Source organism: Phaseolus vulgaris, chromosome 9, assembly GCF_051622355.1.
Source record: "Phaseolus vulgaris cultivar YP4 chromosome 9, ASM5162235v1, whole genome shotgun sequence".
NCBI classification, from domain to species: domain Eukaryota; kingdom Viridiplantae; phylum Streptophyta; class Magnoliopsida; order Fabales; family Fabaceae; genus Phaseolus; species Phaseolus vulgaris.
The window spans coordinates 17,588,598-17,607,126 of NC_143506.1; the positions used below are offsets into that span (position 1 = coordinate 17,588,598).

Here is an 18,529-nt window from a genome sequence, read left to right on the forward strand (position 1 = left end):
ACAAGTGTCTTCTCTAAATTTCATACGTGTTATCTTCAAACATGATAATTAGACTTAATTATCATGAAAATTTTAAAAGAAAATTTAAATTAATTAAAAAATACAACAAAATTAATAAAAACATTCATATATAATATTTAATTTTTTCTCCTTATTACTAAACAATTTATTTTTTTCAAAATAATAGTGAATAATTAAGAATAAACTCAATTAAAAAGATACCTTAATAAAATAATTGTGCATGCTACATTAATAGTGTTGTATGTCTTTCAAATTTCTAATCCCTATTACCACATTAATATGAAGTAAGAAAGTAAGTAGATTCATAATGATTGTAGCAATCTTTTTATTACAAGAGGGTCATTTTATTATAAGAGGATCATTTAAATAAATAAGTTCATAAATGTTATCTGTCTTTGAATTTGTTTCTTTAACACCCTCAAAGTGGAAAGAAATAAAAATCATGACACATTATATATAATAAATAAAGAATTCATAGAGAATTTTTAACCACAGACAATTTTATAATGATTAAATTAAAATTTAATTATTCTCATCAGAAAAAAAGATGTTGAATTCATATTAAAGTTTAGCATTGAAAAATCAATCTTATATATTAAAATATTTGAAATGTAAAATACCAAATGCAGATGGGTAGTGTTGGAAATTCAGAAGTCTCTCGAAAGGACTCATATGTCCCAGACCTATAAATTGGAATGAGATTTTTTTGTAAATTCTTTATGATACTCCTCTACATCCTTTTTATCCTGGGTAAGGGGAGAGATACCAATCTCTGCTTCCGATTTGGGACTTCACATAGTATCTATAATTTTGAATTGGATCGCCCACCTCTCTCCGGCTCCCAAGTTGGTAGTACTGCCACAGATTTTTCACCATTTCTTCTTCTTTAGTAGTTTGTGGTGTTTGATGATTTTATGGACGGTTAGTTTTGGAGTTGAATGGTGTGTTGTTAAATGCTTTGAGAAGCATTGATTGCATTTATGTTATTGTTGTATATATAATTCAGATTGTATGAAGATGTGTTTGTGCAACAATGAAATTTCAGTGTCTTATAGCGTTTTCTGCCTTGGCTATCACCTCCATTAATCCCGTGAGTGTATTCTGCATTCAAACGCAGAATGAGAAACAGCTATTTATAGTGATGTGTATTGAGTGTTATACCTGTAAGAGATAGATTCTGCTGCTCCAACAATTAGAATCGTCCTTTCCGCTTGTGGAGGGTGACACTTGGACTACTTAGTATTATGTTAGTTTTTTCATACTAATCTTATGGAGATGTTCTATTGTAGAGAATCTCTATACCTCTTCTTTGCCAATGGACGGTAAGGTATAATATATAGGATTTGTGACTGCAAATGTTTTGAGGGGGAAGAGTGATGCTGGTGATGTCGGTGGAATATTTTGCAGGGATTGTAAATTCAGGGGATGCCCTTTATCAAACATTATCCCTTTATTTATATGAAGGGTGGAGTTGCCCAAAAAGCACCATCTTTATTACCGTATCCTTACCTTTTGCTACAATACCATTTTTGAAGTTTTTCTTTAATACCTTTCACTAGCTTCGACAAAAGATATATGATAGAACTTTGGTTTTGTTGAAGCATTTATGGAATTTCCTTTGCATAATTCATGACGATTATGCATCTGTTTCTTTGCCTGTATGAACAGTGAAAGGGTTGGCTTGATGCTTCGGCTGTTCTAGAAAAAACGCTTTCTGGTGAGTCCCACTTATTTTTCTCTCATGATTTAGAAATTAAAAGCACCGAAAATTATGATTTTTAATAAATTCTAACCAAGTCTTAGGAAGAGTAGCATTCCTCATTATGAAAATACCAATCTTGATGTTCCTTTTTCTTCCGCCCCGCCTTTCATCTACGGCCCAGTGAAGTTTCTATAGGAGACAAACCTGTTTGGAATATGGGCAAGGACATCATGCTTTTGAATCTTTAATATGGATTAGTCCTTGCAGTAGTGTGAACCTTCCTTTTGCAAAGGGGTAATGACCTTGAACGAATAAGTTGTCAAGTAAACTAACTAAACTGACTAGAAGAAGAAAAAGAAGAAGATTTTGTTTTTAATTTAACCAAAAGGGATCTATCTAGTTGCAGATTGCATGAAATTTTAGTAATAAGTTAAATTATTTGTCCTTTAGTTTCATTGAATTTTCAAATCGGCTTTTTTGGTATGTCAATTTTTGATAAGATTTTTCTATACAGTCAATTATAGCAATGACAAAACCTATATGAAAACATCTATGTGAGTGCTTGAAGGGATTTATTTGGTATTGTGACCTTAGAGGCTTTTTTTCCAGCTTAGATGGTTTATGAGCAAATTTATTAAAATAGGTTTTTTTAACCTAAATTCGCTGTTAAGTTTTGTATAACTAAGTTCCCATTTAATAAACATGTTAGAAACTTGATTAAATTGTTCTTCCAAAAGTAATAGTTAGTAAAATCTACCATGGTAAATTTCAGTTCTTGGAGGAGTCATGCAGAAAAATTTAGCAAGGTAGGGACCAATTGGAAAAGTAACCTTTTAAATATTTGCTTTTGGTAAGTTTCAGTTCTTGGAGGAGTCGTGCAGAACCGCCGAGTAAGGAAGGGCCAGTCCTTCATTGAGAATAAAATTAAGACATATTTACTCCATCTTCATTATTTGGAAGGCATGTTTGATCGAGTGATTTATTGTTTTAAACATGGTTGGAGTGTCTATTGGTTGGCTCCAGTATTCTGGGACTTGGTTCCAGAAGTTCTTCAAGAAATCAAGTGATCATTCTGTTGGTTGCAATCAATTGGTTTATGTGGAATTGTTGTGTATGCTCTTGTTTTGGTGTGTTCCCTCTTGGAGTATCACTGATTGGAGCTGGCCAACTTGAATTCAATTTTGTTGTTGCTGCTTTCAATTGATCTTCAGCAGTGTAGAAGAAAGCAACAGTGCATTCAGTGTTTACCTGGTTTGATGGGGGCAACGACATATGCCTTCTAGAAGTTTCGGGCTTATTTCTAAATAATTTATTGCGTGCAGGTCATCAGGCTTACTTACTGCCTGCTTCTAGATTGCTTTTAATCTTATTTGAAGATAGCTAGCATCATGGGAGGGGTGGCAGTATTGCACTCTGAGTCTCTGCAGCTTGACTGCAAGGACACGAAGCATGTGACTGAGAAAGATGTGTGTAATCATCTACCATCAAATGAAGAGCACATACTTGGAGAAGAATCAAGTCAAAAGATCAATAATTTGCGTGAGAGAGGAGATATGGAATATGGGTAAAGTCTATGTTCCTACACTATTTCTATTTACGTTTTTGCATTCCCTTTTCTTTTGTAAAAGACATTGGTTTCTCCTGCAGATGTCAACATTACCGGAGAAGATGCCGTATTAGGGCCCCCTGTTGCAATGAGATTTTTAATTGCCGCCATTGTCACAATGAGGCAAAAGTGAGTTAATTTCCCATTCTAGTATTTCGCTATAGTTGTTTTTACTCAAATACTTTATCTACCCTTGTTGTCTTTTTTACACAAATGATAAGGTTCCATCTTATTTCAAAATTAGGAAACTCTCCTTTTTTTGTCTTTTTTTTCGTGTAATTGAGGCAATATGCATTGAACCACACGAATGTGTGATTTCAATTTTTCTTGCCCCTTCATTTTGGGGTCATTTTGTGGCCCTGCCTACAAGTAGAGATTGTGTAAACTGGAACAGCAAATGACAGTAAATTCGACCTACTGTTTTTTTTTCTCTCTCTTGAGGTTTTAATGTGTGATCCTTTCTCATAAACTATGTGTAAGTGCAAGATAACTTACAACTGAGAATAGAAGGGAAAGGTGTCATTATGTATAACCTTTATGTTTGGCATTCCTTTTAATTTTTGGTGCTTTGTTATCTTGTTATTTTCTAGAATAATATCAACATTGATCAGAAGCACAGACACGATGTTCCCCGCCATCAAGTTAAACAGGTATCCTTATTTATTTTAACATAACTTATTTGGATATCTGCCATTCTGTGCTCCATATCCTTTTGTCATTTCATGTTGAAGCAGTGCTAATTAGTAACACGATAAATGCAGGTTATATGTTCACTTTGTGGGACCGAACAAGAGGTGAGTTTAGATTTTCTTGCTATCTTTCAGTGTAATCTTCCACAATGGTATATTAATAATGGTAATGCAAGATTTACCAATTAATTGGGCGATTAAATAAGTTTTTGTCGAATAATAGAGGAGCGATGACCTATGAATTTGATTACATTTCTAAAATAATTTTATCAATGTACCAAATTTACCTTCACTGTTAATGAATTTTAATTTTTTTCTCATTATCTATTAAATAGAACACACATATTCCTTCATAATATTTAATAGGGACAAACCAAGGTATTAATAAGATGTGTATAGCATATTACTTTATGAAATATCTTTTAGATGGTTTGGGCAAAGTGTAAACAGTTACTAGTTTTGTTACAATCTTCTAGATATGACCGGGCAATGTGCCCCTTAAAGTTGAAACTACTGAATATTCATACATTGTTTTTCAAACCCTCCTTAAGATCACTATGAATATTAATTTTGCATCATTAAGAATATGCTATGAAAGTAGTTTTCTCTTGTGTCAATATATGTTGCTTCCAGGTTCAGCAAAACTGTATTAACTGTGGTGTTTGTATGGGCAAGTACTTCTGTGGGACGTGTAAGCTCTTTGATGATGATGTGAGCGCTTAATCCAGGAACTTTTTTATTTTATTTTATTTTATTTTTGTATTGTGTTTTGTGTCTTTATATCTATTTATTCTATCTGTGGGATAGCCAGATTCTATTCTCTTTACTGAGGTAAGTGGTTTGGTGATGGATTTTAACTGATTATATGAACTGTTAACTATCCAGATTTCCATTATGTTGCATGTTTAGTAATGCTGACTGTCTTTTCACATATTTGTTAGATAGAATTTGTTACATTATTAAACTGTCTTGATTATTTTATCTGCTGCAGGTATCTAAGAAGCAATATCATTGCAGTGGCTGTGGAATTTGCAGGTATGAACCCCTGATATGTTACCAGTATTTTTGAGAGAAAAGTATGAACTAGAATTAAAATTAGTTATTTCACACGTTATGCATATAAGCTAATTTGTCTATAAACTATAATTTATGAAGAAATTTATTATTTCTTCTAGAAGTGTTTATGAGAATCAAGTTAAATTATCTGAAATATTGAACCCTCCAGCTGTATTACTCAGGGTTAAACCTGCATCTTGTGCCTGTTCTTTACATATAGATTGACTCATCAATGTACTTTGCAAACTGTTAGATTGACTTTATTTAGTATCAAGATTCAGACTGATTGAGTGGGATATGTTTTGATACAGAACCGGAGGATGTGAAAATGTCTTCCACTGCTTCAAATGTGGTAAGTGTATGTTTGTATCCCATGTTGTTTTAATAAACACTAAATGTCAACACAATGGTGTCAAAATGATTTACATACTGGTCATGCTTTCATGATTTCTTTGCACAGGTTGTTGCTACTCAACTCAGATGAAAAACAGTCACCCTTGTGTGGAAGGAGCAATGCATCACGATTGCCCCATTTGTTTCGAGGTAACATTTTACAAATCTCTTATTTCAGCACCTCCGAGACTATTCCCAATTTGTTGAGTTTCTGAAATTGACAAAGTGCAACAAATTTGGTGATTACAGTACTTGTTTGAATCTGTGAATGATGTCCTTGTTTTGCCTTGCGGACATACAATACATAAGAGCTGCCTGAATGAAATGGGGGAACATTTCCAGTGAGTATCACAGCTCGTCTCCTCTCTTGTTCCACATCTATCTGCTTGAAATGAGCTGATTTTGTATTTGATTCTGCATCAGGTATGCATGCCCTCTCTGCTCCAAGTCAGTTTGTGACATGTCAATGATTTGGGAGAAGTTTGACTTGCAGATTGCTGCTACACCAATGCCTGAAGCATATCGAAACAAAATGGTAAGTAGTATCTCTATCTTTATTTTTGTTTTCGTGTGATGGTGTTGTATGCTGTAATAAGATCCTCATATTAATAAACTATGCAACAATGTTGTATAATGAATCAATAGTTAACTTTTAGAAATTTGTTCTGAATTAAACACTATAGAAAAGTTACCTGACCTTCTGATTTGTGAAGAACTAAAGGTGATATTCCCTCAACAGATTTGGATTCTTTGTAATGATTGCACTAAAACTTCTCACGTCCAGTTCCATCTTGTTGCTCAAAAGTGCTTGAACTGCAAATCCTACAACACACGACAGATAAGAGGCTGAGGAAATGCCTTACATGTGGGAGTTTTTATTTCAACTACAGGCAGACCAAAACACATGCAAGAAAAATACTGTTTATCATGTGGGTCACCAGTTATGATGTTGGGGGCAAACTAGTTAAGGTTTCTTCACTATGTAACGTTTGTTTGGGATAATCTGAACTTTCAAATTTGCTGTTACTTTATATATATGTTTCTACGGTCGAAATCTTAATTATCTCAACAGTTGAGCTATAGTCAATTTTATATTAGAACATCTATGGAAGTAATTTATTTGAGTTGTTTAATATATTAAAAAATGTGATTTGTGTTCCTTGTGTTTGTATTTTAATGAAAGAAAATTTTAAGGAATTATTTAGATTTAATTAGGGAACATAATAAAATTATTATTATTATTAGAATTTTGGACAACATATTGTTTTTTATTTGTAAGGAGCAGTTACCTGTAAAAGTATTTTTTTTTTTAAATAACTTCAAATGTCACAAGAATGTTTTAACAACTTCAAGCAACAATTGTTAATCCCACTTTTTTTTCAAGAAAATGATGACATGGATAGTAAAAACTACATACAGAAAACAATGAGATAAGTTGGGAAGTGTTCCAAATTATGAGAATGAGAAATAGGGAGAAGCATGTTAATGTTTAAATTCTTTGTTAAGTGTTTTTCAGTTAAAGAAGTGTTATTTTCTCTTATTCATCCATTCTTAAGCCATTAAAAAAATACTACATTATTTCTTATGGGGTGTATATTCTAGTATGAAATTTCATGGTTCTGAAAACAAGTTTGTATTTTCTCCTAATTTAGTAAGATAATAATAATAATCTTTTTCAGGTTATTGGGGACCAATTTAATAAAGATTTCAATGCATATTCTTCTAATTTTATATTTATACAATCTTGATTCTTATGTTTCTAATAGAGTGATTATAGTTCCTGAATTTTATCACATGGAAATTGAGTGCCTCTATCATCCTCACATCTAATAATAGTAATTAAGTTTATTTATATGAATCCTTATACTCAATTTATTTATATCAATATCCTCACATCTTACATGATTTTTCACACATGATTGAAATAGCTTCAAAGAGAAATTCAGTAGAGTGATTGCAGAAATGGTAATTGTCTTCATAATATAAAATAATAATAACATAAAACAAGTTAAGTAAAGCATACTAGTTTTATTTATCTAATTGGAATTAAACATTATTTGATTCTAACTACACTGACTTGGTAGATATCCAACCACTTTGAAGAAGAAGTTTAGAAATTCACAGAGAATAAGATCTCAATTGCTAAAGTTAGAAGGAGGGTTGATCAAACTCTTAGTCTAGTGAGAATAAATTTGATAAACTATAGTACAAGATTGGGTGTTGGTTCATTAAATTCTAGTGGCTAATGAGAAAAAGAAACCTAGTTTTCTAGATTTTTACCTTTTCACCCTCTTATTTTTCTCATGTATTTTCTTTAAATACTCATTTTGTTTTTTCTCATTTATAACTTCTCCAAAAACTCCATTATTGTGTTGTTTTTCATAGGGTTATGTTAGCTCTTGCTCAACAGAAAATTTATTAGGTTGTGAAAAAGATGGTAATTAAAAAAAAATTATAGATAATTATAATTAGAATGTTTTTTCATAGGTATTATGCTAGCTCTTTTTCAACAGGAAAATTTATTAGGTTGTGAAAAATGTGGTAATTCTAAAAAAATTTTGTAGATAACTATAATTAAAATAAAAAAATATAATTATTCATTTATGTTTTGTTTGGATTTGAAGATAGATTTGAAGAAGTGAATTTGAGGTGAAAGTGAGTAAAAAGTGAGGTTGTTTAGATTATGGGAAAAATATAAGAAGATAAAGTTTATGAAAGTTAGTGAATGATGTGATTGATAAAATATTATTTTTAGACAAATAAAAGTGTAAATTTACAAATGTATCCTTATAATTAAAATAAAATATGATTAAATTTTTTTAAACATATATATTTACAAACTTTTTTACATATATATTTTGTGCAAATAAAATTCTTAAATTATTAAAACAATTTAATAAATACAAATTAAAATTATTTAATATGAGTATTTAAATAAAATATAAAATAAGTAAAATTCTTAAAGTATTTAAAATCTTATATAAATATAAATTTAAAATTTAAATTATTCATTATTAATATTTAAATAAAATATAAAATAAATAAAGAATGCATAGTATGGTTGGAAGAAAAAATTTTAAACTTTTCAGAAGGACAAAAATGTAATAGCATTTGGTCTATGGATTTTTTCTACAATCTCTTCAAAGGCACAAGGAAAGTTTTTTTATTTTCTTTGCTCAACTTCTCTCTCTATACCTCTCCAATCTGAAAATATAAACACACACATTCTTTGCTTTTCTATATGCATGAATAGTGTTCATGCAAAAACAAACAGAGACTTAGGGTTATGGTGTGTTTGGATTGATGAGAGAATGTGTGGAAATTTGAAGAAGTGGACGTGAGAGTAAAGTGTGAAGAAAGTGGGAATATTTGGATTGGAATATATTAGAGTGGATGTGTGAGGAAAGTTTATGGAAGTTTGTAAGTGATGTGATGGTTGTGAGAATTTTTTTTTTTAAATGTGTAAAATGTTACTTTACAAATTTACCCGTACCTATTAAAAAAAATATTAAAATGAGTTACTTTTGTTTAAAAATAAACAACTTTCACATTTAAAAGTTTTAAAATTATAATTTTAAAAAATATGTATTCTACAAATTTAAAAATTTTAAAAATATAATTTTAAAAAAATATGTATTCAACAAATTAAATATAAACAGGACTTCACGTAATTTCTTAAAATATTAAACATATATTATAATATTCAAAAATAAATCAGATATTATATAAAAAAAATATTTTTTAATATAAAAAATAAAAAATTCTACAACAAAAAATATAACGTAATTGATAAAAAAAATCATAAAAAATTATAATTAAACAAACTATAACTCATAAACATAATAATTATACATAAAAATATATTAATAATAAAAATAAAAACAAATTAAATAGAAATATAAATAGAAATTAAGTAATTTCTTAAAATATTAAACATATATTATAAAATTAGAAAATAAATATAAATAAAAAATACTATTTTTTAATATTAAAAAATCTTGCAGTAATGAAAAATAAAAAAAATACTATAACAGTAGAATAAATAAGGTAAATTCGAAAATAATACATGCTGGTGGTTTTTCCTCCACATCTCTTCATTTTGAGGGGAGAAAATATTTAATATTCACATATATATATTTCTCATTCTTTTTTCACAAAATCCTATATTCAAATACTTGATATCCATTCCCTTCTTTACCTGTGAACAATAAATCCACAGAAAGAGACATACTCTTGAATTATGTGGTAAATCAATGATATGGGTGAAGGATGAATTGTGAAGTTGTTATGTAAATTATACAAGTATCATAATCTTTATTTAGAAGGCCATTAATGGATTATTCTTATATTCACGAATTAAAGATTAGTGAAGAATCTATGTTTCTTATAACTGAGAGTTTGATCAAGTTCATAAATATCTTACTAACTTTGAACGAAAACAATCAAGACAATGTCACTTTTTTTATTGTTTATTGTTAAATAGAACTATTTATGTGTGGAATATAGTTAAATATTTTCATTCATTATTCTGTCATTATTATATATTTAGAAGTAATATATCTTTATAGTATATTTTCTTATCTAGTTGTAACAGGAATGAGTCTCCCTTACCACCCTTAAGTATATATAAGAAAAAGAGGGCATTGTGGACTTTTAACACCCTTATAGAAATGGGTGTAGAAAGCATGGGGTGACAGGAAGTAGAAGCATGGGCTTAAACTATACCTTAAGTTCTCTTAGGAAATGGGTTCAGATCTCCAACAATCTCTTCTTCGATTTAGTTTCAAATCTCTCTGATAACCCTTGCTTCAGACCTTGAAGCTAACATCATAGTATAGCTTCTTTCTTCTTAAAATTTTACATATCAAAACAAATTCAAAGTAAGAATTTATTGCTCTTGTTTGTATGACAAAACTCAAACACAACTTCGTAAACATTTTTAATATCGTTTTTGGGATCATAATTGAAGTTTTATTTCCCTAAAGATTCATATAAATGACTGAAATGAAACTTCCATTCTAATTAAAGTTCACCAACTACATATAAATGTTGTACTCCTTAATAGGTCATTTTTTTAATTTCTTTCTAAGGAGAAGAGTTTGATGTCAAGGCAGATTTCTCACTTCTCTTGTCCTGTTTTAAGACAAAAACATAGAAATTGCATTGTTTTTAGATAAGTGAAGTGTAATTTAGAACATGAGGAACCTCCACTTTTGACATTTGAGGATAATGAGAATATTGGAAGGAAATTACACATTACTTTCTCACAGTATAAGTAAAATGCATTTCTCAAAAGTTGGCATTTTTTTTACTAAAATAGGAGTCACATGAACCATCTGAATGAAGCATATTCAAGGCCAAAAGGAACTTCAGCTTTCAGATTTTCAGTCCAAAAGCTCAGGAAAAGGCAAGATGTTGTGTAAACTTGGACAATAGCACATATCATAGAAGTTAAAAAGAAAAAAAACTTTTTTTGGGTTGTATACATTGACTCAATAGAGAGATAATGCAAGAAAAATTCAAAAGGGTAAGCCAGAAAAATAGACCTCAACCCTTTAATTTTCTGCAGGCTATCAATGGTTTGATAACATATATCTCTATTTATATGGAAAACAAAACTAACTTATTGAGAGCCACAATTCACCAAAGACCATGACAAGGCTGAAACACCAATTCCAGCAAGACGCAATGATGTACAAAACGATCATCCATGGCTGCTAACAGATGCACATAAAACAGCTTCTTCTGAACAGATGATCAGGTGCGTGCACCATTGTCATGGACCAAATGGTGCATTTGGCAGATAATTCTTCTATGAAGCTGTGAGAATGTCTGCTTCAAAAAGTAGCTCGCCAAGTTTTGGCTTTTCAGAGTTTTCACAAGGAGGGTTGGTGTTGGATTTCTCTAGTTCCTCATCAATCATGATCTCCATTGCACGACAAGTTAAACTGCAAAATGCCTTTTCACCCCTGCAACATATAAAACCATGCCAACCTTAGAACCAAATTCAATATCCGCATAACACACACTGATAGCATGTTCAAAAGTTATAACTATTAGCTTCTTAAAATTAGATGTAAAAAATGACAAATGAGATGTAGAACCGAACATGCTATGAGTCACAATAGAAGAGATGTTGCAATGCCAAGGACTAACTCACCCATAAATATAAATGTCCTTCCCCTCTTCTAGTTTCTTGTTGCAATGGTGGCAGAAACTCAAGAAATCGCTTGAGGGATATGGGTTTGGACTCCCCAACCTGTTAGCAACAGGGTTCACTCCCTTCTCCTTCTCCTTCTCTTCATTCTTGTAATGGATTTTGAATGCATTAGAATGGGTCTCCAGAATGCAATCCCCAAAAATGTGAGTTGTTTTTGGATTGGGGCCGTAGGAAATCACACATGTGTAGTCCTCGGAGAGTTCAATCTCACTAGCAGACAGAGACTTGATAAATTCATTGGAGGAGCTTATGGAAAGAGTGTTTGTGTTGAACTTTGTAGGTGGGAAGGTATTTGAGTTCTGGCTTCCCCCAATAAAATGAGGAGGAGAGCTCAATTGGAAGTTCACATCTTTCACAGCAAAACTATCAGTGTCTGAATCAGAGAAGGAAATGTTTAAGCCAGAAAGCTTTTTCAGTTGACTGCACGAGTCCAATGAACAAGACCTGGTTCTCCTAAACAGCTCGTGTTCAAGGCCACTTTCCCCAATCTCAAAAAGAACAGTGGACTCAGATTCACCCTTGTGGGTGGTAACAGATCGGTTTTTGGGGCCATAAGGAGCTTTACAAAAATCTTTGGGCAAAGACTTGGACCCCTCCAGAAAATCCCTATGGATTTGGCAATTTGAGGCTTTGATCATCATTTGGGGACTTACACTGACCCTCTTGCTCTCTGGTGACTGGAGAATTTTCCCAGAAAACCTAGAACAGTCTTCCAAAGACTCCACAATGCCTAGACCTACTTTGCAACAATCCCAACTCCTTGGGTGTCCTTCATGAGGTGAAGATCTTGGCTTCCTAACAGGGTTGCCTAGATTTGAAAGAACTCTAGCATCAAGGGGAGAAGTGGGGCTCCTAACTGAATCAGAATCCAATAACCCTTTTGGACCTAGACCCACATACAGACAAGGAACATTGAAAATTGAGTGGCCCTTGATGTTGTTGCGCCCCAAAGCATGATGAGTTTGAGAATAGTGCTCCGAATTGGCTTCACACTGTGTCAGATTACTCATGTGGTGTTGTTCCTTCTGCATTGACCTGTTCCTCTTCCTCAGCATTATCTCAAAACACCTACACACACAAACCCAACCAATGCTAATCAAGTAACCACACCCCAGAAAATAAAAATCACAACTTTGAAAACATGTCGCACTAATTGCAAGATTCTCCACATACCCAGAAGAGAAACCAACAAAAAATGCTAGTAAAGAAACCAAACACAGTTATTATACTTCACCCCAGAACTCCAAACTCAAAAAAAGTGAACTAAAATCTCCGAAAGAACAAAACTTTTGTATGCCACTGAAAGATCAGTGAGCATGCCAACTACAAACAAAACCCCACTCTAACAAAACCAAAGTGAAAACAGCCAAAGGTTACCATCAGTGACATGGGGCAAGAAAACCAGGGCATGAAAAAGAAGAACAAGGACGAAGTCAAAGAAAAATAAAACAACTAATCCACCCACCCTATTCTTTCTCTGTGCTACGGAAACTTCACAGAGATGAAGTTGTGAAGTAGAGTGTAGAGTCCCAAATGCAGTAAAAAAAGAGAGAAGATGTGTGAAACTTGTGCAGTACGATTCCTCTCTCTTCTTGCATGCCTCAAAATCAGCGAAGCAGTGAGCTTCTGAAATACTCCTCTCTCTCACACACTCTCTCTCAATAAATGTACTATACAATAATACTGTATCTATCTGCCCACAGAATTGTTTTCCGTTTGTACTTTCCCCATTTTTGCTCAATGGTTCATTGCAAATGGGTGTGTTTTTTTTGCTCAATTAGCATTGAAATTGAACTTAGCAAAGTAATTCATGGATGTGGTGAAGGGTTATGGTCTTAATTAAATTAACTACTAATTAAATTAATGGTTTAAGACAACTGTTTGCACTCTCTGTGGACACCAGATTTTTTTCCTTTGCCCAATTTACTCTCCAGTGTCTGAATCACCCATAAATTTCCATGAAGAAATATGCACACACATAATTGATGCCTTCCATTTATATATGCTGAAAATTTAATGTAGGGTGCTGCTGCAATGTTCACAATGAATTTTATTTCCAAAATATCTGTTGTACTACATTAATGGATATTACAGAATAATGCTTCATTGTTTGGTCTTCTATTTTTTACATTTTTTTTTAATTTTTTTCATCTGTACAATTAGTTTATCTGTTAATTTGATATTCTGTATTTAATAAAAATGTTGAATTATTAGATTACTAACATGGAATTTGAGACAATTCATTGAATCTACATTTTAATTGATATCATAATTGATGTTTTTTGTTATCATATTAAGAAATGGAAGTAAAGGGAAAATCTGGCTGAAAAGAATGCCAATTGTTGTTGTTCTAAAACACTTTAACTGAAACCAATCAAAATTAGAAACACTTTAACTGTGTGATTTCAACTAAACTTCTGTAGTTAATAGTATTGATGTAAATTTGTTCTTATTTTGTTTTGTTCTTAATATAATATTGATTTTAAATAAGTATTTGATTAACAGTTTTTTAATATTATTGTTATTTCTAATTTTATAATTTTAAAAATATTTCTTAAAATTATCCTTAAAAAAATACTAGGAAACTAAAGGATGGTGATAAATGAATATAAAATTAACAATGATAATTAAATGTCATAAGTTTATAGTTTATAAATTAAGAGTTACTTAATAAGTTAATGGTTATCTAAATTTTTTTAATTTATAAGTTATGAACCCTGAGATAATTTATTATATTAAATATTTTTGATAAAGTAACTAATAAAATATTAATAAACGTGAAATAAACGTGAAATAACATAAAAGTATGATATAAATAAAAAATTTACTTTTAAATAAAAAATATTATCATGTAATTATAATTTAATAATTTTTAAATAATTAAACCTTTTAATAGATTTTTTAAAAAAAGTTGTGTGAAGGTTTTCCTTCTAATAACTTATTTTATTTAAATGACTTGATGTAATGAATACTGATGATTTTTTTTTAATAAAATAAAGTTTTTATTTTTCAATTTAAATGACTGTTATATTGATTTTTTTATATAATTTTTATTGTGTGTAGTTTTTAGTATGAAATCATGTTACTTCAATTTGCAATGTTACATATTTCTTAATTTGAATGACATAAAATTTAAAAAATAATAAATATTAAAAATTGTATAATTATTAATTATCTCCATAAAATTAAAATAAATAATTAGTAAATTTTAAAGATAATAAAAATTAATTAGAATATAAATAGTAATAATAATTAAAAAAAAAATAAACTACTATATCTACAAACTATAGAAGTTAGTTCAAATAGTTTATAACATATTAGTTGGATACTTTTAATGCATTTACTAAACAGTAGTATATTGATTAAACTAGTCTATAAACTCAGTAAAGTAAATTAGTAGCTTTCAAATTTTCTAAAATAAATTAAGTAATTTATAATTTATATAAGTTAGAGATATTTAAAATAAACTATTGTAATGCTTTTATTAAATATTTTTGTATTGGTAAAAGTATATTATAAATTCATCAAATTAGTTAACAGTACTAACACATTTTCAAACACAGTGTAAAAGTTTAAAATACTCATAAACCTGACATAAAATAGTGAATAGGAAAATGTAAGAAAAGGAGTTACTTTTTTATATAGTGTAGTAAATCAAAGTTTAGATCTAATTTAATAAAAGTGATGATATTTTATTAAGAAATTGAATTTTAACTCCAACAATTTTGTTAAGATTTGGTTGTTATTCAGTGAATTAATTAAAATGAAGTTGATATATTAAAATGGTGAGTTTAATTTGGTATGATTAATTAGTGTGTAACTGTATGAGAAGTGTGGTTTTTTTTACAGTAGAAGAATGAAGAGAGAGAAAGTGAGTGATGAGAAAACGACAAAAGAGAGTGAGTGATGATTGAATTAGAAACTGACAATGCATATGTTGACTGGGCAAAGTGGACCCCACAAAGACGATCACACAATGTAAAGAAGAGAAAAAGATGCTAAAACAAAACTGCACCATTCTTAATTATAACTTTCATTTAAATATTATGTTATTTAATATCTTTCAATTTGGTTAAATTGTTAAAAAAATTAATAATTGGATTGAAATTATAAAATAAAGAAATGTAGTAAATTATAATGAAAAACGTTTTCATTTTACAAGTACATTATTTTCTCAACAATGCATTAACTTAAATATTTTTTGGAACTGTCTATTTTATTTTAAGTTTTTTTTTATGGATTGATAAGATATAATTTTTAATAGAATTCTTTTTTTTAAAATTTGTTTGAAATATTATAAGATAAATTTGATTATTTTAATATGGTATCATTCTAAAATTTAATAAAAGAAAGTAAGAATTAGTAATATTTGATATGTTCCCCTTGTGTAAGAGTAACGACAAAAAGGAACAATAAAATGATGAGAATATACCGAATGAAGAAGAAGATAATGTTTGCAGAGCGTGTGCAAACCAGTGAGAAAGAAAATGAACTTCGTGTCATGGCCAATGATCGTATAGAATATTTGTTTCAAAAAGATAATGAAATGAAAATATAATAAATATAAATTTAATTGTTTGTGTTTTTTTCTTTTATTTCATCACATACTATAATTATATTATATTATATTATATATATAATAACTGGTTGTATATATAATTATATTATTAAGTATATAATGTAAATGATAACCTATTATATTATGTTATATTACATATATGATAATGGATTATAAAATATAATATAATAAATAATAATAAGTAATTACAAATAATATTATATAAACAAATAAAAATACTAATAAAAATATTTTATAATATTAAATAATTAAAAATACTATTATTAATAATAAAATTATAATTTAATAATTAATTAAAATTAATTTATAACAACAAATATAATTTCATCATTTTATAAATATTATTTTATAATTTTTTGAAATTATTATATTTAGAAAAATATATCATCACTTTGTTAATTAATGGAACATACAATCAACATAAATTTGTCCATTTAGATCAATTGACTAGCAGAAAAATTAATGGAACTTAATAAATTGGTTAACAACCATCATCAAATATTGTACATTTAGTATTTGTTCTCTTTGTTCTTCTTTTCCACACACTATTAGAAACTTAAACAGAACATTTATATTGTTGTAATATATATAACTTTTTTTTTTATTTTTTTTATACACGTATCTTTCTTCTTCCACAATACATGTTATGTTACACGTTTTAAATTGAGAAAAAAAATGTGTAATTTTAATTTTAAATTTTAACTTGCTGAAGAAAAAGACGTGAAATTCACGTTATTTTAAGTACACGAGTTGTGAATATATTTGAATAATTTTTTATATCATAACTAGCAATTTCACATGGATAAATTTAACTAATACTATTTTAATTATTGATCAATAAGCTGAAGAATAAAATTTGCAACATATATTTTAATAATATATTTTTTAATACATTTTTTGAACATGTACTTTATTGTTTATTGAAAATTTCTGTCAAAAAATAAAATTTTGTATGTTTTTAACTTTTATCTAATGAGTTTTATTCAGTACTTTTTTCTGTTCATGTATAGGTTTATATATATATATATATATATATATATATATATATATATATGAAAATAAAAAATAAGTTTTTTATATGTTAGTGTTTATTGTCTAACCTGTGTCACCGTCTATTTCTAGTTTTTTTTAGTTCTCTATTTTCTTGAATGTTTTATGGAAAAAGTGTGTTGATCCTACTTTCTCTAACAAAAATCCTTATATTGAAAATTAAAGAAAGTATTATCTACATCGATTTTTTTTCTATCATTTTTTCTTATTTTCTCATGAACTAAGTTATCATTAATCTCTTCTCTTAATACTATACCATTTTTGGATTGGTCGGTGTGTTAGTTGAAAACTGGCCACTTTGTTGCTTTGCAAACTGTTTAGCAATCTACTCCACTTGCGTTTCTAAATTTTTTATTGTTGCTTCATTATTTTTTTAATTGGCCAACTTGCATAAATTTTTCCAAGGTGTCCACCTTGCCTTCCCTGGTTACTCATATAATTTATTTCTACTTTTGATGAATTATTTTGATAAGAACAGTGACCATTGGGACGATTAGTTGAGTATGACTTTGAGATGCTTGCACAACTTGTAATTGTTGTGGCAGTTTAGATATTTGTGCAGTTAATGCCTCAAGTTGCTGTGTCAAAATTTTATTCTGAGTCAGAATTACATCTGAAGTATTTAGCTCTAACAACCCTTTCTTCTGAATGTATTGTCTATCATGTTGAGCTTGATAATTGATTGATGTTAATGCATCAATAATAAATTTTTACTTTTGTTCTACATCAACAACTATCATTATGCCATCAGTTGTAGCATCTATAAGCATTTTGGTATCAGATATGAGGTCATTCTGAAAGATATTCAATTATGCAATATCTTTAAACCCATGATTTGAGCATTTTCTCAGCATCACTTTGAATCTCCTCCCATGTTTCACAAAAGGCTTCATTTGATCATTGTCTGAACATAGAAATATCATACTTTGTTTTGATATAGCGGATAGTGGAAACAATCTTTATAAAAAAATTTCCTCTAGATCTTTTCAACTGGTGAGGCTCTAATTTGGATGTAATTTGAGACATTCCTTAGCTTTTCCTGCCAATGAGAAAGGGAACAAACACAGATAAACAAATTCAAAATCACCTTATTGAAAGCTCATTGTGCCCACCAATTCATAGAATGTAGACAAATGTGTATATGGATCCTCATGGTCCATTGTTGTAAATTGATGGACATTGATCAAACTAAGGAATTCAGGTTTCATCTCCA

The 18,529-nt window shown here is 29.3% G+C and overlaps 2 protein-coding genes across 7 annotated transcripts; one reads left to right on the top strand and one right to left on the bottom strand.

The window, feature by feature from the left end:
• Positions 1 to 736: 736 nt before the first annotated feature.
• On the top strand, positions 737 to 6,493 carry LOC137820596 (CHY-type/CTCHY-type/RING-type Zinc finger protein). 5 transcript variants are annotated; one of them, XM_068624751.2, is made up of 13 exons: positions 737 to 870; positions 1,690 to 1,738; positions 2,585 to 3,287; positions 3,371 to 3,458; positions 3,920 to 3,979; positions 4,091 to 4,123; positions 4,652 to 4,729; positions 5,010 to 5,053; positions 5,386 to 5,426; positions 5,535 to 5,617; positions 5,717 to 5,808; positions 5,891 to 6,002; positions 6,207 to 6,493. In XM_068624751.2, the coding sequence occupies exons 3-13, from the start codon at positions 3,112 to 3,114 to the stop codon at positions 6,315 to 6,317; spliced, it is 918 nt and encodes a 305-aa protein (XP_068480852.1). In that variant the 5' UTR covers positions 737 to 870; positions 1,690 to 1,738; positions 2,585 to 3,111; the 3' UTR covers positions 6,318 to 6,493. The 5 variants fall into 5 exon arrangements, with proteins under 5 accessions (XP_068480852.1, XP_068480850.1, XP_068480851.1 ...); XM_068624749.2 differs by having other exon boundaries at positions 3,046 to 3,287; XM_068624752.2 differs by having other exon boundaries at positions 749 to 866; positions 3,046 to 3,287.
• Positions 6,494 to 10,882: 4,389 nt separating this feature from the next.
• On the bottom strand, positions 10,883 to 13,659 carry LOC137822481 (FCS-Like Zinc finger 10). Of its 2 annotated transcripts, none has more exons than XM_068627370.2 (3): positions 13,153 to 13,659; positions 11,628 to 12,755; positions 10,883 to 11,436 (listed from the first exon to the last, which is right to left on the bottom strand). In XM_068627370.2, exons 2-3 carry the CDS (start codon positions 12,740 to 12,742, stop codon positions 11,280 to 11,282), a joined length of 1,272 nt encoding a protein of 423 aa, XP_068483471.1. In that variant the 5' UTR covers positions 12,743 to 12,755; positions 13,153 to 13,659; the 3' UTR covers positions 10,883 to 11,279. The 2 variants fall into 2 exon arrangements, with proteins under 2 accessions (XP_068483471.1, XP_090151531.1); XM_090295405.1 differs by having other exon boundaries at positions 13,065 to 13,155.
• Positions 13,660 to 18,529: the final 4,870 nt, after the last annotated feature.